Raw genomic sequence first — 25,279 nt, 5'->3', positions numbered from 1 at the left:
GAGCGTACTCTTGGTTTCCACAATCGTATCCGGTGTATGCCCCAAGATGGTATAGTATGTCCATGGCGCAACTGCTTGCTAGACAGGATGGGAACCGTCACTCTAATCATCAAGACTCGACAAGAAACCATGACATCTGATATCACGCGGAGCTTCCTTCCTCCACACTCCTGATAGCGTGGGTGCCTGCCTCGAGGAGCCTCGAGGCCAACGAACTTTTTGTTGGCACTTTTCATCCAAAACGAGCGCCAATCGATCAGCCAAACCAGTGTGGATTAAAGCGCGAGGCAAATGGGCTTTGAGAAGTGATGTCAGGGTGAATGAACTGAACGTTCAGCAGGAAGAGCACTGCTGAAAGATAGACCGTGACGTCCATTCCATTGCGTCAGGATACAATCGGTTTTCGTAAATGGAATATTTCGCGTACAGCTGGCGATTGTCAGATATATCCTGTCGAATTCTCAGACAGATAAACTCGGCGGGGAAATACACAAAGCCAGACAGCTGGACAAAGCAAGTAGAACCAGTAGTTCGGATCCTAGTAGGATGCCGAAGATTTGGCTGGCGCTCAAGTTCCGAGTAGTGAAATTGAACGGAGCGCCCAAAGTGCACTAGGACAAACGAAGAATGGATGTTAACAGGGTTTGCTGCCATCCCCAGGGAAAATCCGGCAGGGTGGACTAAAACGGACAGACTGACAGGCCAATGAGCATAACGAGGAGCGAGCCACGCACCTGTGCATCAAATCAGGCTTCAGATCTTGAATTCCGAGTAGGGATCACTGGATCCGGTGACGTGAAGTTCGAGGCACCTCTGGAAAGCCAAAATGCAAACAATAATACCGGAACACGATCCGTGAATGATGTCAACGAAGTTTGCATCGTCTCCAGGGAAGCTTAGATAAGAGACAACATGCCGTCTTTCATGGTGGGCTGGCAGGAACGGGCATAACGACAGCGAGTCACATACCTGTTTACACGATTAAATTGTTGTGAGAGTAAGTTAGATCCGGTTCGAGGCACACTCGTGAAGGCAGAATTTCAACAAGCCTCGTAGGACACTTGTCCGTGCAGCGTGGCACATTATACGACTCCCTGCTGTTATCGGTGCTTCTTCGGGTTCCGCGTTATAGCACTGTCGAGACACGAGGCATAAGTTGCACTCGTGCAGTGACTGATGGGACTAATATCATGTTGAGATGAGCAGGGACCAATCGGTCCTGTCAACTAGCACTTAAGGACCCTCCGCAACTTTGCCATAGGAGCACATGATCGGAGAAGGAGGACAATGTTTCATTATCCTCAGAGTACAGCTTTGTGGTGATGAACGCCGCCATCATGGCTCGCAAGCGTTATGTTTACTAAAGTCAACAAAAGATCCGTCACACTGTGAGCCCAACTAGCGTCTTACCTCAGATTTGAATAAGTTACTCTGATGACCGCCCCCTTGGTGAGATTGATGACCGATTGCTAGAAATGACTTTGCTTACGTTCGATTTTTCATGTGCATTTGAAACGCTAACACACACACATGTTTGTCCTTTGAATACAGCCTCATGATGCCTCAGCAGGGTCTGCGCACCAATGGCAATAGGGGCCACACACCTTCCTCTACCATTTGGACTCCGCGTCGTTGGCCCCTTCTTTGAGTGCGATGTGATTCACATTCGGGTTTGTTATCATTCGTTTCTTGGATGCTGATGTACGACACGGTACGAAACCCGCTCTTTAACGGCAGTGCCCACGACGCTAGCACAGGCCGGTCCTTCACAGGGAGTCAAAACTTAAGTTGACTGTTTGTCGCCCAGTAATTTGATCACGGGATGGTTGGATCCCGTTCCTTGGATCGAAACGGCACGAACCTCACTCTTTAAAGGCAGTGCACACGACACAGACACAGGGCCGACCCTCTGCAGGGAGTCAGAACACGAGTGAGCTGTTTGTCGCATTTCTTCCCCAGAGACTTGATCACGGGGTTGTCGACACTCCCTCCTACGGTTAAAGTGTGATATCGCGTTTCCCAGAAAGGAAGAATTTTGGTGCGAGCCACAAGTGGATGAACGTCTATCTTAAGTGGCAAGTAGTTGGAAGGTAGTCAAGTGACACGAAGTGCTGATTGATGACCCAGCTCGCTGCCTGGTATACCTGCGAGCTGTGGATTCTTGGTCACTCAGGCTCAGTCAGCTCGTGGCAAGCATAATCGTTACAAAACCGTGGAATGAGTATTTTCTCATCTAATAATCAAATGAGCTATGGCACCAGACCAAGATATTCAGGTGTACGCACAGCTGGTCATTGCCATTGCCAATTTCCCTGCATAGGCTCTCCTCTTTTGCACCGGTGTTGAATCAACACAGGGTGACAACATGACACTTTGGAGATAGTGTTCGCATACGGAATTTATGAGAATCAACAGGAGTTCTCCATCAAAAGCGTTTATATGGTTCACACACGAAAAAAATGGCAAACAAAATTGATAGACTGATATAACTCTACAGAAGACGGGGCAACGACATACAAACAGGGCGACTGAAACCTGGAAAGATCATCAGCATTGGAGATTAAAATGGGAACAATGCACGCTGCGCCGTGCGAAAGATCAGACATCCTGGAAGGACTGCATACCCTCATCGCGTCGACCCCCACCTCCCGTTCAGCGCACCACAAGGACGGCCCACGCTCGACTGTGCTTTTGGGTTCACACAGCGAGGGGGAATATAAACGTTCGGTATTGGGGGAGTACTCCTGGCGGAGGGCGCTAAAGTGGAAACTGCGAATAACGGAAAATTTTCATCGTGCAAGGATAGACGCAGCGATACAAAGTTTGAAAGTAGATTGATTCTCACCTTAAGAGAACGCGACGCGTTGAACGACGACGACCTAAAAAGGGCTGAAGAATTGGTCAGAACAGAACATTTAAAACGAGTAGATCAAGGTAAAAAGAATCAGACAAAATGGCACTGGCAAGTACACTGTGCGCTCCGGAGAACGCGTGTTCGTTGCGAACGAACAGCTCTATTCCTCGGCATGGTCGTGTAGGACGGGGAAGAGAATAAAGTCATCCTTTGGATAAGAAAAACGACAGACACAATACTTACAGAACATGAGGCAGATGAAGAAAAGAAAAAGATCAGCCACAAGAAGAATTTATACACCGCCACAGTTTGGCATTTGTTTGGCAATGGCCCGTGCACCCATGAGCTTATGTAACCCATATATGCTTTGTGAACAGTGGCACCGATGGCCTTAACTTAGAACGACGACAAAGTCCATCAAGTCTTTAACATTACCGTTTCAGATGTCCCTAGCAGAGGTTGAACGCCCAGTACCTGCTATTCCAGAGCAACGGGACCGTGAATCCCCTGAAATCATCGACGTTGACCTCTTCGATGTGGAGGAGGCAGCTCGAATCGGATCGAGACCACCTACTCGCAGAAGAAGGGTATCGGAGAGTGGTCGTTCTGTGGCAGTCGAGCCAGAGATTATAATAATAAACGACAGCGATGATGAGGATGTACAGTTTGTTAGTTCCAGGCCTGCTCCCAGACCTCACAGTAAGTCCCACACATCTATTTCAGCATGTCTTCCTGAACGATTGTTAGGAGCGCGCATTTTTTCACCATCGCCTCCGCCACAAATTGCTGCGATACCACCAGTTCCGCAGATACCGCGTAGGTTTATACCTATGCGAAGAAGACCACCCCCATTTCCCACCGCCCCTGGGTTGGTGATTCCCAACGCCGAGCCTTTTCCATTTGAAACGAACATCAGACTTACCCCTGCGCCCATCGAGCGTCCTCCAGCACCTGGTCCTGCCGCGGCGCCATCTCATCACGTTCCTGTGATGGGTTTCGGCGGCGCACTGCTTCACCGCGCGAGAGCAGCTTTTGAGCAACCCCCCGCACGATCACATAATCACGAGCGCCGCCGCCGAATCTTCGGCATCCCAGCGGATGTGTTCATGCAGTGGAACCCTCTAGACTTCTTTGGTCATGAAGAAGACGAACTCTATGATGATGATGGCTTCCGTCACTATCGAGCTGCAGATTTTCATGATGAGCCTGGTGACCGGCTGATGCGAGGTGATCTCCGCCTTTTCAACGCTCACACCCCAGGGCGGCCTTCAGAACCTGATTATAAACCGGAGTATACTCATCCTGTGAAGCCTCCATCTGGCTTTACGCATGACTTCGAGTTATCATCTATGACACCTGCGCGCGTTATCGACATCGATAGCTCCGGTTCCTCCAGCTCAAGTAGTAACCGTTCTGGCGAGACTATGCTCACCTGTCCTCGGTGTCATGACCCATTGATGCTAGGAGCTGCGGATGTTGCTGAGGACAGAGCAAAAAGAAGACTGTGGGGTTTAAGATGTGGTCATCTTTTGGACGGAAAATGCGTGGAGGAATTGATGAAGCCGACGCCTCTCGTTCCTCCGCACTCGCTGGACACTGCTGACGTGAAAGGCAAGGGCAAAGCAAAGGAGGAAGACGAACTCGAGTTACCTGGTGCCTACCTCACCCGCTCTGTGAAAGGTAAAGGCAAGGAGACAGATGGCAATATGTTTAACATCTTCTGTGAACCTGATTTCTCCTCTATCCGCTCACGGCTTCGTCCCCGTCCCCCCCTTCCGTCTCACCCGTCTGGACCTTTGCCCGCTGGTCCTGGCCCATCTCGCGCGCGAGCTAGAGCTGCCCCTCGCCCGCCCGTAAAAGCGAAGGCCAATGGGAAGGGTCGAACCAAGGTTCCCAATATAGAAGCTGAATATGAATGGACTTGTCCTGTTGGCGGATGTGGGCGCGTTCATGTGAGCCAGCTCATGGACGGGCAGTGGGTCATGGACGAGAGGAGAGGAGCTATCACTGTCTTCGTATGATACAAGGCAGTCCCCAAGCTGTGAGTTCGAATTATGCCTTCTCGTCTGTCGATGCTCACTCCATCTCGACAGCATTAGCGAATTATATACCATGACACGCGCATATTCCCACTCATGGACTCATCGGTCCAGCATTACAATTTGGATTCGCACCCATCAAATTGCATATTTATTCTCACCTGTACAGGTTGTCCCGTCCTCGGATGTTCGAAGCAGGTGCGTGCATCTCTTAAACCATTTGTGGGATTAAGCTTTGCCACGAGGTGTTCGGGTAAGCACTTCCAATTTTAAGGGTATCGCTTTCTCTGCTTTCTCGAACCACTTTGGTACTCATCAATGAAAGAGTACCAACCGACTGAGCCGCATGCAGATAAATTTAGCAATTTCAACACCATGTAGTCACTTTACCGTTCGACTGCATAGTAGGGGGCGACCTAGTCTTGGTGGCTGTTCAGTGTTTGCATTACGTCAGACATGCGTGACCTGGCATGCCTTTTGCGCGTTGAGCTTTCCGAGGCTTGGTGGAGGCCACGATGTCGCTCGGAAAGGCCGTCAAGCACGCTCCAAACACATGCTTTAGAACGATCAGCGACCACGGTTTCAGTCGCATGATCGATATGTCTGTACTCGCTTCACTGATGCCTTGATAAATGCAACCTCTCCGTGCCGCACTCGTGCTTGTGATTCAGACTAATTGTTCAGCTTGTTCAGACGTCGGCCTCGTGGACTTGGTTTTTTAAGTAAAGCTCTAGAGTTTCAGATACCCCGCTTGCTCCCGCGCACATTCGAGATCACACTAGCGACGATATCTCAAACTGTACATGGCCCTCGATCCCCTTTGCATGGACCCATCAGCAACTCCGCGACGTTATCTTCGTAGGGATTGGAAACGAAATAAGCCCGTGAGTTGCATTCATGTATCGATGAGGATCATGATCACTCATCGTGAATCTGTGCTCACCAGCACTTGCATGCATCCGATTCGCTACCTTCACTGCACCTCTGTCCGAACCGGCCCCTCTTTGTCTGTGCACGATGTGGCTTTTCCAATGCGCTCATACCTATGTGTCTCTGGTGTACATGGAGTTCCGCGGTGGCAAAGAAAGAGTTCGAGGAGAAGTTGCCGAGGCCGCGAAGAATGACTGCACCATCTAAGACTACATCTCAATTGAGAGGCACAAGTGAGCGAACGAAAGTCAAGTGCATACCAAAGAGGATCTCGGCTGATTCCACAATATCGAGCGCTGGTCCTGTGACTCCTCAGGGTGACCTCATGTTCTGCGTGGAAAGCCTTCAGGTACCCGGAATTACGGCAGTATTGGACTCGTGTGACAGCGAGCTCGCTTGTTCACGCAAGCTTGGTGTTGCACGAATAGTTGTGGATGATATTCCCAATGACAAAGTCGATTCCCAAGGAGATGGCGGCGGCATACTCCACGACGTCACCACAGCAACACCGATTTTGGTAAATATTGCATGCCGTTTGATACCTCATAGAACCAGGGTTGTATTACTGACCCTTTTGTTTATTTATTTTGCGCAGCCATTGTGCCCTTCAACGGCTCCCACCAGCACGAAGCAGGTGCTTCTGGATGGACCATACAAACACGAAACCGTGAAGAAACAGTCGATACGATATCGTCGAAAACTACCCGCTCTTTTTCTTGCGACGTCATCGTCCGCGCACGCACACGACACTCCTCACGACTTGCCACGCAAATCACTCATGATACAAGAAACGACTTCACGCTCGAACACTAGTTCCGTTTTGATCGATGCACCTCACGCCGCTGGCGGCGATGTATGCCCTGATAGTGTCTCTCACGTTCGCGCTCTTTCCTTAGCATCCGTCGTATCACTTTCAGACTCCTCACAATGTTGCCCGAAACTACGGAGGAAGAAAGGCATACCATCACTCAAGCGCATGTCATCGCTCTCATGTCGGTCAAGATCACAACAGTCTTCCCCCGCCATTGATGATCGTACTGAATCACCTGCGCCATATCCAGTGCATGTAGCACCAACACCCTCTCCTGCGCCTTCGACTGCTATCAGCGCAGAACCTCCCGTCCGAATCGGCCACCCTAGCCGGCCGTATTATACTGCCATTAGGAAGAACATGTCTCGACCCAGTACCGCTGGGCATCCTAGCTCCCTGGCACGCACGCCCTCCCCCATTCCATCTGATTACGATTATTCACCACGCGCCACGAAATCTCTTGACTGCGGGGAGCGTATACCAGTGCAATTCGGCCGAGATTCACGGCCCATGTCGATGGTTCTCCCTGGACAAGCGGTACCTGTGAACCTGTTCTCTGGGTTCTCGTTAAGCGGCGAGACGGAGATGCGGATGAACTTGGCGAGATGGCGAAAGGAAGATGGTCCTGATGAGCCAGGGGACTACCTATTCAAGGAGACAGGTTACCGCGGGAAAGGGATAAAGGGCAGGGTAAGGAAGCTCGGGAAGGGCTTGCGAGATCTAGTGCTCGGCAGGTCGTGATGTATGTACGAACAGCTGTAAGAACAAATCATGCCACGATATATGTACCCATCCTGCATACCCATTACCCGGCTTGTCTCGCTTGTGTCCAGCTTGTAGAACTTAGAAGAGACCCGTCAAAGAGCACAGCCTGAGCGCTTGAGCAGCTGGACACGTGCCAGTGGTTGTTTTTTTTATTCATGTGATCTGGGGAAGCGACACGAATAGAACTGAAACCACTTGATCGCGATCAATCATCAATGAAGCATAGAAGACCAATTGTTCCTGTTATCCGTAAGAGCTGCTCCGTTTCAGATGAGTACGAGAGTGTGCTTCCCAGGTGTTTTTCACTGGGTTTCCGTAAGCTTCCAAGTCCGTCAGACTCCGTCTTACCGGCATTTCCAAGTGCTTGCAACTCCTTGAATGCACACGGTTGTGCCACGGCGACTCCTTGCACAGCCTAGCTACCGTTAATACTGCTCTCTCAGCCAATTTTGTTCCCTGTATTTCCTGTGCAATAGCTTGCAACTTCCCAGCATCAACTTGTCACGATTTATATCATCCCCATCATGATTGAACCGAGGATCTTCGATCAGAATGACGAACACCTTGATGCGTCGGAACCGCCCAAGACCCATCTTTTACATCCACCAGTGTTGCGAATCAACACCAATACAATATCGGACACGAAACATGTTTTGCGTGTAGGTAATGATCAACTAAATAAAAACCCTTTGATTCACTTCACTTTCACTGCCAGGAGCGTACCAATACCACAGTGGCACCAAAGGACACCATTTCTCCAGATATATCGGCTAACGTATACTAGTACGTGTTATTCACGTTGCGCACAAACCGCATCTGAACAGTACATTGCTGCAACGCTTAGCACACCTAATTCTAGCCGTGTATGCGGCAGGCCCAGTCCCATCATGAAGCCTAACCGCTCCAATAGGGCTACTTCTATATGTGGATCCCCTACGGACTCTTTACGTCGCCAACGACGCTACTCCATAGCGGAACAGGCCTTGGAGTATGCACTTAAGAGATGCGCAAGCGAACGGTCACCTCGAGAACTTCAGATTCTTGCTTTGGAAAAGGCGAAAACTGCGCTGAGTACACGTGCGAATGAATCCAGGGACCGTGCTGCCAAGTTAAGGGTTTGTCTCGCGGATAGAGAGGTCGATCCCGAGAGCTACGCAGCCCTGCAATCGGATCGCTGGATGGAAGAACGACGGCAGTTTGAAGCAGACCGTGAGGTTTGCCAATTGAGTCAGCATTTGGCTTCACTCAAGTTGAAGGGGGGCGTGCCGGAGCAAGGAAGGTTTGACGAGAATCTTCCAGTTACACCCCTCGACAACGAGGCGAGACGCCGGGCTAATCTTGTTAGATTTTTCGAACGATCCCCCACGAGGACATCATTTCACATCCGCCATAAGTGCAGGCCTTTTTTCGTCGACTGCACCTTCTCACGCCGGATAACCATGAGCGACATTTCACCCCTTCGACTCCGTCCGTCAACCAGTGCCATTCGGAGGTTCACAACACAGAATGCCCGTCCAAAATCAATTGGTGATGAGCCATCTGTTCTTCCTAGACACTCCAGCAAACAACGGGTCGCAAGCGGGCCATCTAGACCCTCCTCACTAGTTAGACATATGGGTTCTTTCAATGCCGAAAAAAGTTCATCTTTGTCGCATTTATCAACCCCTTCATCTCGCTTGCTCTCATTTAATGAACTCGCTGATGACGTGACGACTTCCACACGGCCATCGACTCCTCCATTATCCATTGCATCGACGTCTTCAAATGGGGCATCACATGTATCACGTGTGCCATCAGAGACGCCACCACAAGCGCCTTCGGGAGGCGTGGCGACGATTTACGCAACTTCCTCGCCACGCTCGCATATGGAAATCCTTGCAGAATTAGACGAGGACTCGGTCCGCGTGCCTGAGTACGCTGTGAACCTATTAGAGGGGTTCGATCTCATTCACCACGATATCACTCTTCCAGAGAGAAATCTCTCCTTAAAGCCGAGGGAGGAGGAGCCCGCAGCAGAAGTACCCCGTCCATCGGAGGAATCGGACACAGGGCCTTATACGTCATTCGCTCTCCCTCCGTTCCAACCGGACCCATTGTGGTCCCACACATCACTCAATGCGCCTTCCACACCCCGATCGCACGTACCAACACTGCATCCTCTTTCTTCTGGATCATCAACGCCCTCAGGCTTGAGCACGCCGACGGGGACGCGGCCCCCTGCTCCGCCCTCACGGCCACACTCGCTCCTGTTTCTCATGCGGAAGCGCAAGGACTTGCAGTACAGCCCAGCATCATCAACATCGTCAATGCTAGACAGGGACAGTGCGCGGGGATCGAAGCGGCGATTTATGTTGTTCGCGAGGAAGTAGACGGACATGATGCGCGTTTTGGACTTGATCTGCATGTATTTACGGAATTGCGCAATTTTTTTTTTCAAGCGAATCACATTTGGTGCCTGTGAAGTAGGGCGGCTACGGATGGACCCGTGGCACAGTGGTAGCGCGTGAGATTCCAGAGCTTTGGCTTGTATCCTCAAGGTCATCCGTTCAATCCGGGTCGGGTTCACATTTTTTGCATCAGGGAACAACGTTGTCGGAGGTGAGCGGCTTTGCATGTCACATCTACTACATTACATAGATGAATGCTCTGATCCCATCATGGAAGGGCTCTATATACAATAGGAAGCCGCTGCGTAGTGATATGTTGCAAAGCCTGCTGTCATGACTGAGGTTCAGCCATGTCCCAAGTTGTCTATATTACCGCCTGCTGGTTCACGTTGATAAGTATTGATGCATGGGCCTGCTGTCTGTATCCTCACCCATCACACCTGCTTCGAAAGCTTGCTTTATTCGATCGACTCAGACGACCCCCGGGCCCCGGCGCTGAGTGAGCGGTCAAGGAACGGTCGAAGAAATCTCGCGAATTGAACAATAGATATACAATAACATTTTGCCGCCTGGTTAAGGGGTGCAGTTCTTATTATCAGCCACGTATATGGATACCCAAGGATACCATGCATATGCATCGTAGATCGCCTCTACACACAAAAGAAATGGTTGCATGCACAGTACTCCAAAGCAACTGCCACGACCCAGTTTTGGCTGTATTGCTTCGTTGGCCCATCGCCGCCAATACCATACCAAATAGCCACGCTGTCTGTATCCCGTCGTTGCGGTCGTTGTTCGAAAGTCGATATATCCTGCTTGTTTCTCCGACTCGTCGAGACCCCAGTACTGAGAGCTGTGAGAGTAATTAATGGGTCAAGAAGAATGTCGGAAGAAATCTAGCGAACTATTATAAATTTAGTATCCCCGCCGGCCACAGTTTGCTTTATCAAAACATCCCTAAATGTCTGAAAATTCAGGAACTTTGATTGACCACCATCGATTGCAGTAATGAACCTGCGGGGGAAGCTCCCGCTCGTGCATTTTACGCCGTTCACCTAATTATAGGTCGCTTATCGCCGGCGTGTCTGAGATAGACCAGACGGGTACCTAAGTATGATATTCATCTCACTTACAGCTCATCGGAATTGTCCTGTCAGTTCACATCTGCCGTCATTCTGCAGGTTCTCGTGTTTCTCGGTCCCCTTTGGACACTTTCGAATGGATACGGTATCGGATTTTTATATATAGCAGCAGCTCGAGTGCTCACCTTGAGTACACGTTTGGTCTGTTGGTTATTTGGTTGAGATGAAATCCGCGTTCTAGGGCGCATCCTAAATTGATGGGCCTGGTTTGCGATCAATCAACTCACACCGACAAGTCTCTGATACGTAGGTATTGATTATTCCCGAAGCTGACGTATGGAATCAAGGAGCGCTCAAAAGGACAGCTCGAATTAGCTGTAGTCATATGGTGTACCTTGGATATTCAAATATTCCTTACTTAAGGTTGCATTGCAGATGGATGATGGAGCTCACCTGTAAAGCGGACTGGCATCGCCCATATCTTGGAATTCGTATCCTCTATCATCGGTAATGTTTTCTGCCAGACACTGCGCTTCTTTCTTTTTGTTCAGCCGATTGTAGTCCCACATAGCAAAGAGGCTCGTTACGATTCTGTTACAAATTGTATTAGTATGTTGCAGTTCGGAAGACCACCGAGACATACGAAAGAGAAAGGAATCCCATGATGGTGCCATGCCCAATGTGGAAACGTGGCGGATCAATATAAATAAAGGAGGAGCAAATACTGAGACTAGTATGAGCAGATGAACATTGCGTATTTATGGTAACACGACGTACCCTCCGAGATTACCAAAACCAATGACCATTGCTAGTACAACTCCACGCTTTAAGTCGCCTCCTGCATTCGAGCCCGCCCAAGCCAGAGCAATTGCGACGGTCGGAAAATTTCCCGCAGCGGCCAGACAAGCTCCAACGTACGACGGGCCCGCTTGTACGCTGCAATATAGCAAGATGTATCCAACAAGAGACACAAGCGCACCGCCAATGATGAACGGCCCACGAAGATTGTACTTGTCAGAATAAATGCCAAATATGATTGTTGCAATACAACCAGCAACAAATGGCGGGACTGAGAGTAGCTGGGCATTCGCAGCAGAGTACCCAAGCTCGTCAATGATGGTTGGCGAAAAGAGGGCAATGGCATAACCAGGGACGAGTAACCTGATGATGAACTCAGATATTGCACGCGAGATGACAGGAGGACTGAGTACCCCAAATAAATGATAATTTGGACGTAGGTCTTGTAATCTTTTATGGCTTGCCAGATGAATTGAGTGTCGAAGCGAGAGGAAAGATGACTCGAATCCTGTTTGAGAATATTTATGATGCATGATCTCTCTGGCTCGGTCAAAAATTTGGCCGTTTCAGGATACTAAATAGTCTAAATCAGCACACGAAAGGCTGTGAAAGGCCCAACACAACTGCGAACTTACATCATGCATATAGAAAAAAGAGAAAGTCGCAACGAGAACAGTGGCTGATTGAAGTCTAAGATGAGCATCCGAATCGCCTCAGATCTGGCACGACTGACCCAGGCCTTCCAAACAGAACTAGCAGAGGACATAAATCAGTGAATGCTCGGGTTGAAAACATGCAAACATACAATCCATTGCCAACCATGCAATCCTCCGACCCTGATTGGCGAATCAGGTGACGGCTGATAAGGAAAACAACTTGCTTACCCTTCCATCCGCTCGATGCCATACCTGTATGTATGAACATGAAGGTCAATGACGGGTTGATGGGAAAATAAAGCGACTTACGCAAGGAGCCCACCAAAGGCGCCTACAATCAAAGAGAAGTTTAAGCAAAGATAGATTCCAACGCATATCAAAATATTGCATACCTGACATTGATGCTGCAGAGAAGAATATAGCAATGCGTTTCGACCGCTCCGAACGTGGATACCAAAGGCAGATGTAGTAATTTACTCCAGGAAATAACCCTGCTTCTGTAAAACCGAGGAACACTCGGGCTCTGCCGTTATGTTGTTATGGTGTCCGTCTCCACTATACAAATACACTCCACGTACACAACGAGAGATTGGTACGATTTGACGAGACACATAAGGGTCATCACAATACCCCACGCGACCATGATAGACGGTACTGGATAAATATTAGGTGGCGAGAAAAAAGGCAGAGGTAAGCGTACTCCAGCGTGATGGCCTGAATAGCTTGAGTGCGATGTTCCTATACAGGCACTGAGTACAGACTCCCTACTCTTAATGCCATACATACGAGGGGACCTCAGCAAAGCTGTACGGGATCTAGAGTAATTTAGCAACTGATGGAACATGCGTGGTACATGACGCACAAAAAAGACAGCTGCAGCGATATTGTACCTGAAGCCGGTCAAGTTCAGGTCTGTGGCCATTCCAGCAACCTTCGCGTTTCCTGGTGATGGTCTTAGCCGGTGATCGACAGGAAGTATGCGCTAGATAACTTACCAACATTGGACCGGTCTCTGAAGGTGGCGTGAAATGTGAAGTAACATCAAACAGTACAGGCATACTCACAAGAACGACAAGAGGTAAAATACCGTCACGAAAGGTAACAAGTGCCAATCAATCTTGCGTAGAATGCGCGCTCGTTCTCTCGGATTCAGTACAATCTGCTTTTCGGAATTGGACTCGATGCTATCGTTGTGTAACGATCCCATGGTGTCCTAGGTGATGATAGTATGGCTTGAAAGGAGGGACTGATCGGATGGGCGCTTTGAAATCGTCCAGACGAGGGGAGTATTACAATAATATCAAAACGTCCCGAGCGTGCCGACAAGTGTGGGGATAGGTCAGGCCCGCCAGTCACCAACTTTTAAACCAATACCCCGGGCGCATAGAATAAATGTATATGGATGCAGCCGATCAAGTGCGGTGATACCCTAGCCAAGTGTCACGGTAGTACGGCATACCTACTTATGTAAAAGTCTTGTTAGAGACTGTTAACATGTGGTGCCCTGTGGGCCGTGTTGGAAGTTGATGTAAGATGTAGCCAAGACATTTGCGTTTGAGGTGGTTTTGTTGATGGGCCCGCAAGCGAGTGATGGCGTTGTTAGAGGCTTCGAGCGCCCCACAACATTTCCGCGCCGCAGCCTCTAAAAATACATTTGAAAGGGAATCTAAAGCGCTGTAGAACGCTCTAACCTAGTGAGGCCTAGTTTTGAAAGTGAACGTTAATTGAACCTACACCTGCCGTAACGACATACAGTGGTAATAACTATTGTGAGGACTTGGTGCATCCTGGCGAAGGTTCTGTGAGTACCGTGCATTTGGAGTATCGGGTTCGGCGTACTGATTTTACTTTACTTTGTAGTAGTCAAAGGGCCCTTTAACTCATCCGGCCCCTGAGGTTCTACCAAGAATGATACCTCAATCCTAGTCGTGTCTTAAGTACGCGCATGCCATCTCATTCCTGCTTTTGCGCTAGGGAAAACGGCAGCTTTGCTTGGGCCTTCAAAGCATCGGTACTCAGACAAAGGGGACTGGGTCAATTATTATGTCGTGAGATATGTCAACAACGACATGATGATGCGTTATCTGGGGACCAGCATTGGACACATGCGTTCTCCCGGGTTTCCGAACGAGACTCGATCGCTCCAAGTTGTTCGCGAAGATCGTTATGTGCCTCCTGCGACAAGCGGACAATTGGTGATGTCTCCGAAGAAGACTCTGACTTGTACGGATGTAGAGAATCTGATGGCGACAGCGAGGATGGTTCAAAGGAAAACTTTGACAAAAATGTATATGAATACTGATACACGATGTTAGACAGTAGTCGATGATTCCACAGGGTCCTTCAGCCACGTTTGAAAAACAACATCGTCTGCTGCGACGACGGGCATAGCATAAAACAAGCCAACAGAATCAAGTAAAGCCTGCGCAAGTACCCAGTTGTCCCAGTGTGATGACGAGGGCCGCGTCTTGGGCACATGACGCATCATCATCAAAAAGTGGGACTTGAGCATGGAGCACATAAGCGCATCTACTTTGAGCCACTGGTCGAGGGATCTGCGCTTCCGGCGGAGCTTGCCGTCCCTATACTGAAGACAGACCCAGACGAAAACCCAGACGAATGATTCACCATCGTACCGGTATACGTGCGTGACTTTGCTTTCCAGGGCTGATGGTGAGAGCAGGTCAATCGGCATGAAAGGTACTGTTCCTATGCGCTCATTGCCTCTGGGACAATCAGTTTGAATGGACGATAAGTCATAATCGTTGAGGACGCCTATTACACGACCGCATGAGGTACGGTAAAACCTGATATTGCTGGGGCTGATGTTACGGTGACAGACACCGCCTTCCCGGAGCATATAATGACCTAGAGTCGCAGTTAATGGACAATAGCCAAGACAGAAAGAAAGAACACCTACAAAGGACGATTTGCCATCATACATCACGAAACTCGGGCCCACTCAGGTTCGTGATTGGCTCAAGCTTCCTGAATAGTTGATGTAGAGGACCCGGCTGCTCTGCTGAACGTCTTTCATTCCTAAAGCCCTTCTGGTGTGGGCCGTGGATGTCTCATCAAACCTATGGAACCGGATCATGTCCGGGACATGACCTTTCACCCGCAAGTCGCTTTCAGCGATCGCATGCACTTTCGCCAGTGTCTCAGGTTCGCTTAGGCGCGCCTCTTCTGTCCAATAGAGCTTGGGAACCAATTCGGCCGATGTGTTATGAGCATTATCAGCGTCGGACGGTTGTGTATTAGGAGGAAGATCAGCGGCAGATGGATTGCGTGATGTGCTAGGAGTAGGGTCAGCGGCGGATGGTTCATTGGGACGCTCGCGTGCCTGGCTTTTTACTGGTCAGATGGTGGTTGCATCAACTTGCATGTCCGCACAGCCCGGAATGAGATGAGCACTCATCCGAGTCAGAGCTGGAATCAGATGTGAGGTCAACCTCGCCAAGTTTTGTATCGTCGAAATAGACAGGCTCAAACTTGAATAGAGGGTGAAAGCCCCTTTGCGTATATCGCATTCGCTGCATAACGAGGAGCAAGACGAGAAAGCGGGGAAGATCCTGATATATTTAGGTCGCCGATACAAACCAAAAGATTACATCCCCGGCGGATAACTCCAAGTAAATAGCATCAGGGAAGTGACGTGAAAATGGTAAAGTTTTGTCAAGCTTTACCTGATTTAAAATTTGTATAATATCTATCAAAATGATAGTTCACTAGAAAATGCTTTATATACCCGGAGTAAGTTGGATGAAAACTCCCAAAAGCACAATCATGATAGTCTACCTGCAATTACTTGCCATTTCTCACCAAACCGGCAAATGTTGCCAACACTTGGCAGCCATGACAAAGTTTGATACTATCATTCCCGGTTATATGCAAAACTTTCAGTAAATCTTTTGTAATTCCTCAACCACATCACATTTTCTTTTGAAAATTTGCACCATCATGTATTCGTATCTCCTCTACATAGATCTATTTTTAGGATAATGTGGTGTGGTGTCGGAGCAAACCCGATAAAACTCAGGGTCCACCTCTAATCTGCAAAAGTATGGTCACGTCTTGTCACGCCTCGGCACAGTAGCGGCACAGGTGACTTTCACTCTCCGAGCGCAGGCTTGAAACTTTGAACTTCTTGAAGCGTTGTGGATCGCGAAAGGCTCGAAAACGGTGGATACGGCAAATCATTGAGTACCATGGTTCATCTACTACTGACTATGATTGTAGTACTGGTGTTGCTGATAGCCTTCTGGATAAAATTGATGCCCTGCATACCTGTGCTGAGTCTGCACCATATCACCAACTCGGAAATCTGCGCTACTGCGACTCGCCGGTGCAAAGTGAGGGTGCGAAATACGTTGAGGCTGAGGTGCAGGATGCTGCATTGGATAATGTAGGGGTGCATACCCAGGTGGGGGAAATTCGTTTCTCGACATCGAGGGTTGAGGTGGAGGCTGAGGTTGGTATCCGAACGGCTCGCGAACTGGATTTGATGGGGGAATCGCGTCCTGCGGTAATTCCGCAGTGTTATCACCGTTATCGAGACGGCGCCTGCGAGAACGGGTAGGGTTGAATAAACCCTCATACCGTGGATTTTTCTTGAGGTCAGGGTTGCCGTCAAAGTGCTGGAGAATCCGCTGGAACACCTCAGCCTTGAGTCCAGTCTCAGGTAACCGCAAGGCTGCGGCTAAGTCGCGTAGCTCCTCCAGCTTCTTGGTCTTGATTGTGCCGGTGAATGCAGCTTGGGAACGCTCCTGTTCTGCTCGCCGATCTCGCTTTGGAATTTGTGGGCCTTTGAATGAGGTTTCGTAAGGTTCTGTGCACGTCGACGAAGGGTATGGTATGGCACGCTGAACTGGCCAGCTGCAGCTGAGAGGTTTTTAGCCCTCTTCTCTCCAACAGCTTGGATAGCAGCTTTGATGTTGGCCTCGCGAATGGCATCTTTTTCGGCTTTTGTCTGGACTGCTTGCCTGCGGTGTGGTGCCATTGGAGAGAATGATGCGACTCTGTGAGACTTGACTGCTGCAGAGGATAGATGCCGGATGTGCCGAGGAGGAGATTGAATTACTTACGCATCTCCCCTGTCTGGTGTCACGTTTTTGTACTCGTCGTTGATTCTACCACTGTAGCACCTCAACACAAGAGAGTAGCCTTTATCGAGTTGGTGTTCTTACATCTCTATAAGGTGTTAATTATGCTCCGGGTAAAATTTTGCGAATACCTTGGCAGGATCTTTGGGATCTGGGTGATTTGTGTTGGACCAAGGTTGCAAATTATCACTATTTCATCTCTCGCAGCTGCAACATCCAAGAAATTTTTATTCTACTTGTACAAAACATCATTTCTAGGTACTCTGCATACACCTGAATTTTTTCGACACCAGTTGAGCACGATGTTGAAGTGTTATAAAGTTTTGCATATCAGCAACCGTGTACATATTACCGGGAATGATAGTAATGTTGGGTGGCTTCAAACAAAAGCTAATTTTTCGACCTTTGTACACACATTTTATTCCAAAAAAAATTCATTTTGTAATTAAACAAACAAGATGTAAGTACATATATACTTATCTCGAGAAATTTACGGTGGCGCTCAGCCAAAAGGCCACGCGAGGTCACGTGACTTCGATCGATTACCTTTTTTGGTCGGGATTCGGTAACCTCGCAGGCACATGACCAGGTTCCTGTGACGGCGTGAGTTTGGGCTTAAAAATAGAAGTGAAAAACACGTGATGATGAAGATGAGTGGGGGAATGCGTTCCATTCAAATCCGACTAACACTGTATTCGATGCCAAACATCTCATTGGCCGGAAAACGGACGACTTGGAATTAAAGCGTGACATCAAACACTTTCCCTTCCAACATTCAAGTTGTTAGCAAGGGTGATAATCAGTTACAAGGGCGACACCATTCAGATCCGACTAACACTGTATTCAAAGCCAAACATCTCATTGGCCGGAAAACGGACAACTTGGAATTAAAGCGTGACATCAAACACTTTCCCTTCCAACATTCGAGTTGTTAGCAAGGGTGACAATCAGTTACAAGGGCGACACACTCCACAGAGGAGATCAGTGCTATGATTCTGACAAAGATGAAGGAGACTGCAGAGGCCTATCTCAGCGCAGAGGAGATCAGTGCTATGATTCTGACAAAGATGAAGGAGACCACAGAGGATATCAGTGCTATGATTCTGACAAAGATGAAGGAGACCGCAGAGGAGATCAGTGCTATGATTCTGACAAAGATGAAGGAGACTGCAGATCTGGCGTATCTCAGCACAGAGGAGATCAGCGCTATGATTCTGGCTCGTTCGAACGGATCGAACGCAGTGGATTGCAGATGCGGGAAGTAGCATGCGGACATGGTGTTAATGATGATGAGCAGTAAGGTAGAGGGCACGAGAGTACTATAGTAGTATTAGTAGTAGCAAGCAGCGAGAGATGAATGTATAGTATAGGTTGTTACAGTACTGGAGTCTGCAGCAGCAGACTCAAAGAAGCGAAGGATGGTGGAAAAAGAGGGCTGGTGTCACTTTCTGCGAGAAACACGCTCTCCTCGTGCAGTGCGCGCCTCGTTTATGGCTTTGAGGAGCTGTGTGTGCCCCAGTTTGGCCTCCGGATAAGATGCAAGGAAGTGGGCCTCGTTTGAATCATACCTGGAGCCGAAATCAATGGTGAGCAGTATGAACAAGACAGTATTTGCATGGGACTTACTCATTAATGAACTCCAGCGCGATTGTGGCCCTCTGATGGTACTTTGATGCGAACCGTCGGTTGGCGCCTTGGTACCATTCCTTTGGCCAATCCTTGAGTGGCGCTTACCAGTCCTCTGTCGGGATCGCCAACAAGCCAGTGTTCAACAATCTCCTTCCAGGACCTGCTCTTCGGGCTGGTAGTGCCGTTGGGACGAGATACTGGCACCCGAGGGATGACGAGGCCAGCTGTAGGGAGCTTCTGTGAAGTGACACGGATGGACAGCGTGGCAGGGAGCTGTTGCTGTGGCAATGTGGCAGTGTAGATGGATGGCAGGGTAGGAATTTGGTTGATGACAGGCCTAGCAGGTGGCAGCTGTGGAGCAGCAGCATGCGCTCCTACAACAGGCCCAGATGGAGTATATGATGGAGTTGGTGTGCGGGAAGCACACTCTGAAGAGACGTCAGTGAAGCGAGATGAATCAAGAAGTTGGAGAGCGGTTGCTGTGGTGCAGGCAGCCTGCACTACACTTGTTAGTGAGCGCAGTGAGTTGTTCACTGATCCAATCTCGTTGTGCAGGGAGTTGACATCTGTTGCAACAGATGCATGGACCATGCGGAGCTCTTCCGTGGACACTGGTCTTGCGAGAGCATATTCACCAGCGAGGGAGGCATCAGCACCACGGGAGATGGGGGCAAGGGCATCACTGTAGTCAGTCTCGTATGTATGTAGTTCATCCAGGAGGTAGCGAACAAGTGTATCACGCTGAGAAATAGATACAATAAGAGAAAAAAACATTGCGTCAGTCAAGTGTCAGCTGTAAGAACGTGAAACGTACAGTGCTTGCCTTCAGCCCATCCACCCCACCACCGAACTTTAGCAAGCGTCCACCGTTGGCCCACTGGAGCGAACATAAACAAATATTGTGCGCCCCCACGATGAAAGCAGTGAGTTGAGAAATTACCCAGGATTCCGGCACCGGCAGTCGACTCATTGATCCATTTCTGTACAGTATCGTGAGAGATTGGCTGTCCAGGGTGCATGACACCGTTTGCACTCATTGCAGGGAAAACGAAGTCGTTCGGCTGAAGTGTGCGTGCATAGTGAAATAATTCAAGCCATTTGATCCAAACTAACGTCCAGAAGAAGTTGTCACAGGCTGGCATGTCGGGGCGTGGATATATCTTGTAGTGATTTGCTGGTGAGGTTATCATTTAGTCATTCAATCCAAAGTTTGATGCAAGCAACGTACACCTTAAATCTGCCTCCCACTTGCCCTTATCAACCTTCTTTTGCCACCCTTTACGGTTCGAGAGGAAGATCTCGAAGTGAGACGCTCGTTCATGCAGCGTCAGCATCTCACCTGCAAGATACGATTTGAGCAGGCTGTCCAAAATAGTTGCATCAAGTGAGATATCCTTTCGTTGCAGTTTGATGAGCTCAAAACACCTGCAAATAGCAAGTTAGATAGCGCACATGCCCAGACAAATTCAGTTGGACCTTGTCCATAGCGTCCATCCATTGGATGCAAACACGACTTGTTCGAGATGACAGGTGAGTTGTGTCCTCACGGCCAAGTCTAGATGCATATCTGAAGGCCGCGCACCAGTCATCGCCTTCTGGATCATATGCACCGCAATCTCCAGTGGACATGAAGCCTGATGCCACCAGAGGGTCCGATCCATGTAGTCCTTTGTCATTGCCATCGAGTGAGTACGGTCTCCACCCTCTGCACTTGCTTTATGCTTGATGGATGACAGGACGTCATAAATGTCTGCGGAATCGGCGGGATTTCCTTCCCACCGCTGTCTCGCCTCGTTTAAGTGCCATTTTCCGCGATAGGTGTCCCCATCTCTGGTATGTAGATCAATACTTTGAGTTTACTGTTGGAATTTGTGAACGGAACACTCACGATAACTCCCACAGTTTTTTAAATGCCGAATGGATGCTCTCGACAGTTGTTTTGGAGAGATTCTCATGGAACCCTTTCAGGGACATGTAGAGTGCCAGAGCTTTGTCGGAGCATCTGTTTGGTATCCGATCAAACGCATCTTTGAAGGCCAGGTCATCGTACACGTCACTATCGGCATGCGTTTCGACATTTGCAGGCAGCAACGGCATCGGAACGAGCAGGTCTTCGGAACATGGGCTTTCGAAGTGGCTTGCTAGCCATTCCCGTCCATGTCGAACATGCCCGGCATAGTTCACCCTCGTGTTGTTTGCCTGAAGGTGAGTTTCTATACCAAGTTCCTTACACTTTTTGACATCAGCTAATGCTGTCTTTGTGGTCGCCGTTCTCTTCTTTCTCCCGGCCTTCTTTTGAGCAGGGTCAGGCAGCTGGGAAGCTTTTGACCCCTTCTTCGATCGTGCCATGGTTTGTAGTATGTTGCAAGGCTAGTTTGAAATTTTTGAGCGGGATCTCAGGGGCCTGTAACTAGTACTTTGATGTCATTTCACATTTCACACAGTTTATGAGAGCAATGTTAATGATACACGGTGTTATTGATTGTCATATACCATATATCCGGTTACAGATCCGATGATCCGGATCTCAGATCCAATCCAGATCCGATGAACATATCCGTCGTCTGGTCCACAGATCCACTTTGATTCTTATTTCATTTCCTGTTCATATAACTCTAACTATCGTTCATCTCCTTTCAGTATTCCTGTACACCGGTATACTGGTTATCCTTTACTTCCGCTTTGCTTACTGATCCGCTACACTTACGAATCCGCTTTTACTTGTACTTCATTTCCAGTTCATGATTCGTGATCCATCCGACTTACCAATACGCTCCACTTAGACTTTGCTTATACTTTCGTACATAGCCTCGCACCTTTGCTTATTGATCATTCCGTTAGCTATCCGTAGTATATAAACCTTTGTATATGTGCTGTAGTAGATCAGTTCGAATATCATCTTAGATTGCACTCATTCCATCTGGACTCTAAGTCCCTCCGTTATCCATCCGGACTTGAGTACGCTACTCTTGTCTACTCCGAGACTTAGGATAGATTCCTATAGACTACATATCCGCCTCTGTCTTCGGACAGTCCTCACCCGTTAGTTTCTAGTCCGGATCCGATCCGGATTAGCCGTTACTCTATACGTTTGATATCCGGAAGTCTTAACGGATCCATTGCAATACTTATCCATTGCGATACAAGACTTATCCGTTACAATACTTATCCGTCTCACTAGACGCGATACTTTAGCTCTCTGAAATAAGGGGCAAGACTCGGGAAAGGGGCACAGCGCACGAGCTGAGGCCGAAGCCCTTCGGATCCGATACTACTTGAGTACGGTCTTAACATTGATACAGTTTATAGACTAATGTACTGCTGTACTGCTTCTGGTGCCATGTGGCTGAGTATGACTGTCGGAACACGCACATACATAGGAGATAATTGGCTGGGAGTAGCGTTGCCCAAAGTGTTGCGTCCAAAGCACTCACAATTAACTTTAACAATATAAACTTCAATATCGCGCCTCAATGCCATAAGCGTCAAGTGGGAAATGACTCGGAATGTTGGCCGAAGGTTTGGCTGGTCTGCTGAGCGTTTCGGCAACTAAAACACTGGTTAACAGCTGCCGACAAACACCATGCTGCTTACTTTGCATAATGTGCGCAGATATGCACCCTCCCATACACTCCCATACATCTTCTCAATGATGGCGTCATCATCCCAGCCAAAATTCTGACGGCAGAAGTTGGCAAGGCTTGCAAGATCTGGCTGGTGGGATAACACATCTGATGGCAGCATCGTCGTACCGCTCCCAGTGGCTGAAAATGATGTGAGAGGATGGACATACTTGCCAAGTAATGCATGTTGTGGGAAATTATGCGGAATATGATCTGCGACGGCCTTGTACCTGCGCTCAAGGAAATTGTGAGGGTCACAAGTGAGCAGAAGACGTAAGTCCTCAATGAGCTCCTTGGCCCGCTTCGAGAATTCATCTGGTGTCAGTGACAGGAAGGCATCAAGCATCATCTGACCTATTTTGCTGTGCTGTGCCACCTTGTGCGCGATTTCGATACCACAACCAGGCACACCTCCATCATAATCACCACCCGCGAGCAGGGCGATGAGGAGTCTGTCTCCTCGGGTTAAGGAGCAGCCATGTTCAAGGCCATCTTCTGTATAGACCTGTACATTGAGATAATCCCTGTCTTTTTTTGCGCTACCAAGAATTAATGGTAACGGATTGACAGGAAAGCGATAGCATACCTTCGGATGATGCAGGGAGCACCAAAGATCAAGGTGTCGCTATCCTTGGTCATCACAGCATCGATGACACCATGGGTGTTCATGGCAGCGAGCTCTGCTTCACCTTCACTCGGAGCCTATTTAAGTACCAATGAGACAATGACATCATAAGGGAAATCAGCGACAAAAGCATACCTCAGTCCAATGAAAACCAAACAGCTCCAGCATGCGCTGGAAGTCATGAGTGAGCCAGTGGGGGCTGCTTCTGACCTTTCGACCTTTGTCTGGTAGGCGCTGCAGGCCATCAAAGACAAACACAGCATGCAGGGGCAGCTTGAGCAGCGTGCCTAGTCGGAAAAAAAGTGTGTGCAGCTCTGGTGACTTTCCGGCACCTGCATGGTTCATCCGAAAGACAGCGCACACACTGTGCATCCATGCACTAACAACACAAGTCAGTTCAACCGACGGACAAAAGAAGAGAAGTACTGTACCTAGCATCAATCCCAATCTTGAACAATTTGACATTGCGGTTGCCGTCAATGACTTCGGTCTTCAGTTCTGACAATGCAAGCTCTTTGAGGGTTCGGTTGTCGGCAGATAAAGCGACTCGCTGCAGAGAGCATCAGCACCTCACCCGAAGTCAAAGTTCTCAGCTCACCTCCCATAGTCCAGGGATTCCCATACTGATCCGTGATGATAGTACACAAGGACAAAAAATGTTCGAAAGGGGGAAAGAAAGAAAGGGGCTGGGTGCAGGTGTCACCTGACCGCTGTAGAAAGCAGCAGTCTCGTCAGTTACAAGAAAGGAAGGTGAGTCTATCAATAAGGCTATGGAAACGAACATACCAGTGTTATGCTTGATGAGGGCGGTCATGACACCACCAGCAGTCTCAATACTGAGCAATAGAGGAGCAACGTCAAGAAGCAGGGGGTTCAAAACGGGCATGAGTGAGGGAAGTGTAGAAATTGATACGCCCAAGGAAGGAGTGCATAGTTGATGGCAGGGTGTGCTTAGCATGCTCACAAGCCATCTGCAGATGACAGAGTGCAAGAGTGGAAGCCATTGAAAGTATAATCGAGTAGGGCAGGATTTGTTGGAGTAAGTGTCGTCACAGATAACCTTTGATGTGAGCATGAATGTGAATATGAAAAGATGGTGACCAGAAGGATTCTGGTGCCTCACCTGGTTTATTTCTCGCAATTGGAACATGCCCTGCGCCACAATACTCCAGGATTTGTTGGAGTAAGTGTCGTCACAGATAACCTTTGATGTGAGCATACAAAAAGATGGTGGCCAGAAGGATACTGGCGCCTCACCTGGTTTATTTCTCGCAATTGGAACATGCCCTGCGCTACAATACTCCAGGATTTGTTGGAGTAAGTGTCATCACAGATAACCTTTGATGTGAGCAGAGCCGCTGCTTTGCGGATCTGATGGGTGGTATGAGTGGGAGAGCAGTGCTGCCAGATTTTGTCCAGACGCCCTGTAAAATGTGAGTGCTGAGAACTATGAAATGAAAATAAAAAATGGACTTCTTCTCCGAGTCCAGGGGAGGTGATGTTGTGGCATTGTTGGTGATATTGACCTCAAGGCTCCAGTACTGCACATGGCAGCATGCAGGATGTGGGAAAATGTCGTGCCCACGTGACTGGGACACCTAAGCCTTATGGTGGCTGTGTAGGACGAGTCCAGGAGAGAAGGAGAATGTTGACGAGTGCACGAGTGCATGAGCATGCCTAATAATTTGTAAAGTACTGTAAAGTACGATTTTGAGTGGGTAAAGTGAGTAAAGTGCAGGAGAACGAGAAATACACTGTAAATTTTGTAAATTTTGTAAATCTTGAACTTCCGGGCAGGCTCCCAGCTGCACCTGCAAACATCATAAATTTTTTTTGCTTCCGCAATTAGGTGCCTGGCGGATGATTTACATTAATATAATTATTACCTAGGTATTATATATATTAATGACAGTCAACACCTGAGCGCTGAGCGCTGAGCAGTCTGCTTGGTCTGCCAGACTTTGGATGGTGACTTGAC

General features: G+C 48.7%; 10 protein-coding genes and 1 non-coding gene across 11 annotated transcripts; 5 read left to right on the top strand and 6 right to left on the bottom strand.

The window, feature by feature from the left end:
- Positions 1 to 2,626: 2,626 nt before the first annotated feature.
- Positions 2,627 to 2,785, bottom strand: DFJ58DRAFT_664406 (uncharacterized protein; the record flags this gene model as incomplete). The annotated part of the gene is made up of 1 exon (XM_041382431.1): positions 2,627 to 2,785. A coding segment is annotated over one exon (159 nt), but the record flags the coding sequence as incomplete, so codon positions are not given.
- Positions 2,786 to 3,182: 397 nt separating this feature from the next.
- Positions 3,183 to 5,058, top strand: DFJ58DRAFT_747470 (uncharacterized protein). Its single transcript, XM_041387526.1, has 3 exons — positions 3,183 to 3,553; positions 3,602 to 4,895; positions 4,948 to 5,058. Exons 1-2 carry the CDS (start codon positions 3,298 to 3,300, stop codon positions 4,873 to 4,875), a joined length of 1,530 nt encoding a protein of 509 aa, XP_041241034.1. The 5' UTR covers positions 3,183 to 3,297; the 3' UTR covers positions 4,876 to 4,895; positions 4,948 to 5,058.
- Positions 5,059 to 5,294: 236 nt separating this feature from the next.
- On the top strand, positions 5,295 to 7,497 carry DFJ58DRAFT_801149 (uncharacterized protein). Its single transcript, XM_041390860.1, has 3 exons — positions 5,295 to 5,747; positions 5,837 to 6,026; positions 6,084 to 7,497. The coding sequence occupies exons 1-3, from the start codon at positions 5,697 to 5,699 to the stop codon at positions 7,373 to 7,375; spliced, it is 1,533 nt and encodes a 510-aa protein (XP_041241033.1). The 5' UTR covers positions 5,295 to 5,696; the 3' UTR covers positions 7,376 to 7,497.
- Positions 7,498 to 7,662: 165 nt separating this feature from the next.
- On the top strand, positions 7,663 to 9,837 carry DFJ58DRAFT_801144 (uncharacterized protein). Its single transcript, XM_041390859.1, has 3 exons — positions 7,663 to 8,058; positions 8,115 to 8,182; positions 8,244 to 9,837. The coding sequence occupies exons 1-3, from the start codon at positions 7,924 to 7,926 to the stop codon at positions 9,766 to 9,768; spliced, it is 1,728 nt and encodes a 575-aa protein (XP_041241032.1). The 5' UTR covers positions 7,663 to 7,923; the 3' UTR covers positions 9,769 to 9,837.
- A 41-nt stretch (positions 9,838 to 9,878) lies between these two features.
- DFJ58DRAFT_t115 lies at positions 9,879 to 9,964 on the top strand. The gene has a single exon. It is a non-coding gene; the product is annotated as a tRNA-Trp (tRNA).
- Positions 9,965 to 10,975: 1,011 nt separating this feature from the next.
- On the bottom strand, positions 10,976 to 13,777 carry DFJ58DRAFT_801133 (major facilitator superfamily domain-containing protein). Its single transcript, XM_041390858.1, has 17 exons — positions 13,387 to 13,777; positions 13,318 to 13,334; positions 13,185 to 13,264; positions 13,109 to 13,137; positions 13,023 to 13,060; positions 12,901 to 12,976; positions 12,715 to 12,845; positions 12,632 to 12,653; positions 12,551 to 12,574; positions 12,472 to 12,502; positions 12,400 to 12,418; positions 12,302 to 12,345; positions 12,080 to 12,240; positions 11,646 to 12,029; positions 11,512 to 11,592; positions 11,322 to 11,459; positions 10,976 to 11,262 (listed from the first exon to the last, which is right to left on the bottom strand). The coding sequence occupies exons 1-17, from the start codon at positions 13,527 to 13,529 to the stop codon at positions 11,250 to 11,252; spliced, it is 1,431 nt and encodes a 476-aa protein (XP_041241031.1). The 5' UTR covers positions 13,530 to 13,777; the 3' UTR covers positions 10,976 to 11,249.
- Positions 13,778 to 14,563: 786 nt separating this feature from the next.
- DFJ58DRAFT_801130 (uncharacterized protein) lies at positions 14,564 to 15,257 on the bottom strand. Its single transcript, XM_041390857.1, has one exon. It carries the CDS (start codon positions 15,180 to 15,182, stop codon positions 14,634 to 14,636), a length of 549 nt encoding a protein of 182 aa, XP_041241030.1. The 5' UTR covers positions 15,183 to 15,257; the 3' UTR covers positions 14,564 to 14,633.
- A 2,828-nt stretch (positions 15,258 to 18,085) lies between these two features.
- Positions 18,086 to 18,455, top strand: DFJ58DRAFT_645053 (heat shock protein 70; the record flags this gene model as incomplete). Its single annotated transcript, XM_041381416.1, has 2 exons — positions 18,086 to 18,206; positions 18,376 to 18,455. Coding segments are annotated over 2 exons (201 nt in total), but the record flags the coding sequence as incomplete, so codon positions are not given.
- A 410-nt stretch (positions 18,456 to 18,865) lies between these two features.
- On the bottom strand, positions 18,866 to 21,402 carry DFJ58DRAFT_730899 (uncharacterized protein; the record flags this gene model as incomplete). Its single annotated transcript, XM_041385962.1, has 8 exons — positions 18,866 to 18,992; positions 19,051 to 19,130; positions 19,159 to 19,794; positions 19,857 to 19,930; positions 19,994 to 20,227; positions 20,282 to 20,478; positions 20,530 to 20,883; positions 20,942 to 21,402. The coding sequence occupies 8 exons, from the start codon at positions 21,400 to 21,402 to the stop codon at positions 18,866 to 18,868; spliced, it is 2,163 nt and encodes a 720-aa protein (XP_041241028.1).
- Positions 21,403 to 22,614: 1,212 nt separating this feature from the next.
- Positions 22,615 to 23,673, bottom strand: DFJ58DRAFT_664435 (PIN domain-like protein; the record flags this gene model as incomplete). Its single annotated transcript, XM_041382435.1, has 3 exons — positions 22,615 to 23,200; positions 23,263 to 23,378; positions 23,437 to 23,673. 3 exons carry the CDS (start codon positions 23,671 to 23,673, stop codon positions 22,615 to 22,617), a joined length of 939 nt encoding a protein of 312 aa, XP_041241027.1.
- A 756-nt stretch (positions 23,674 to 24,429) lies between these two features.
- On the bottom strand, positions 24,430 to 24,678 carry DFJ58DRAFT_664362 (uncharacterized protein; the record flags this gene model as incomplete). Its single annotated transcript, XM_041382429.1, has 1 exon — positions 24,430 to 24,678. A coding segment is annotated over one exon (249 nt), but the record flags the coding sequence as incomplete, so codon positions are not given.
- Positions 24,679 to 25,279: the final 601 nt, after the last annotated feature.

The sequence above is a fragment of the Suillus subalutaceus genome (genome assembly GCF_016647625.1).
Source record: "Suillus subalutaceus strain FC151 chromosome Unknown DFJ58scaffold_96, whole genome shotgun sequence".
Lineage (NCBI taxonomy): Eukaryota > Fungi > Basidiomycota > Agaricomycetes > Boletales > Suillaceae > Suillus > Suillus subalutaceus.
The sequence above is the reverse complement of the archived record's forward strand: the minus strand, read 5'-3'. Positions and strand labels throughout refer to the sequence as shown.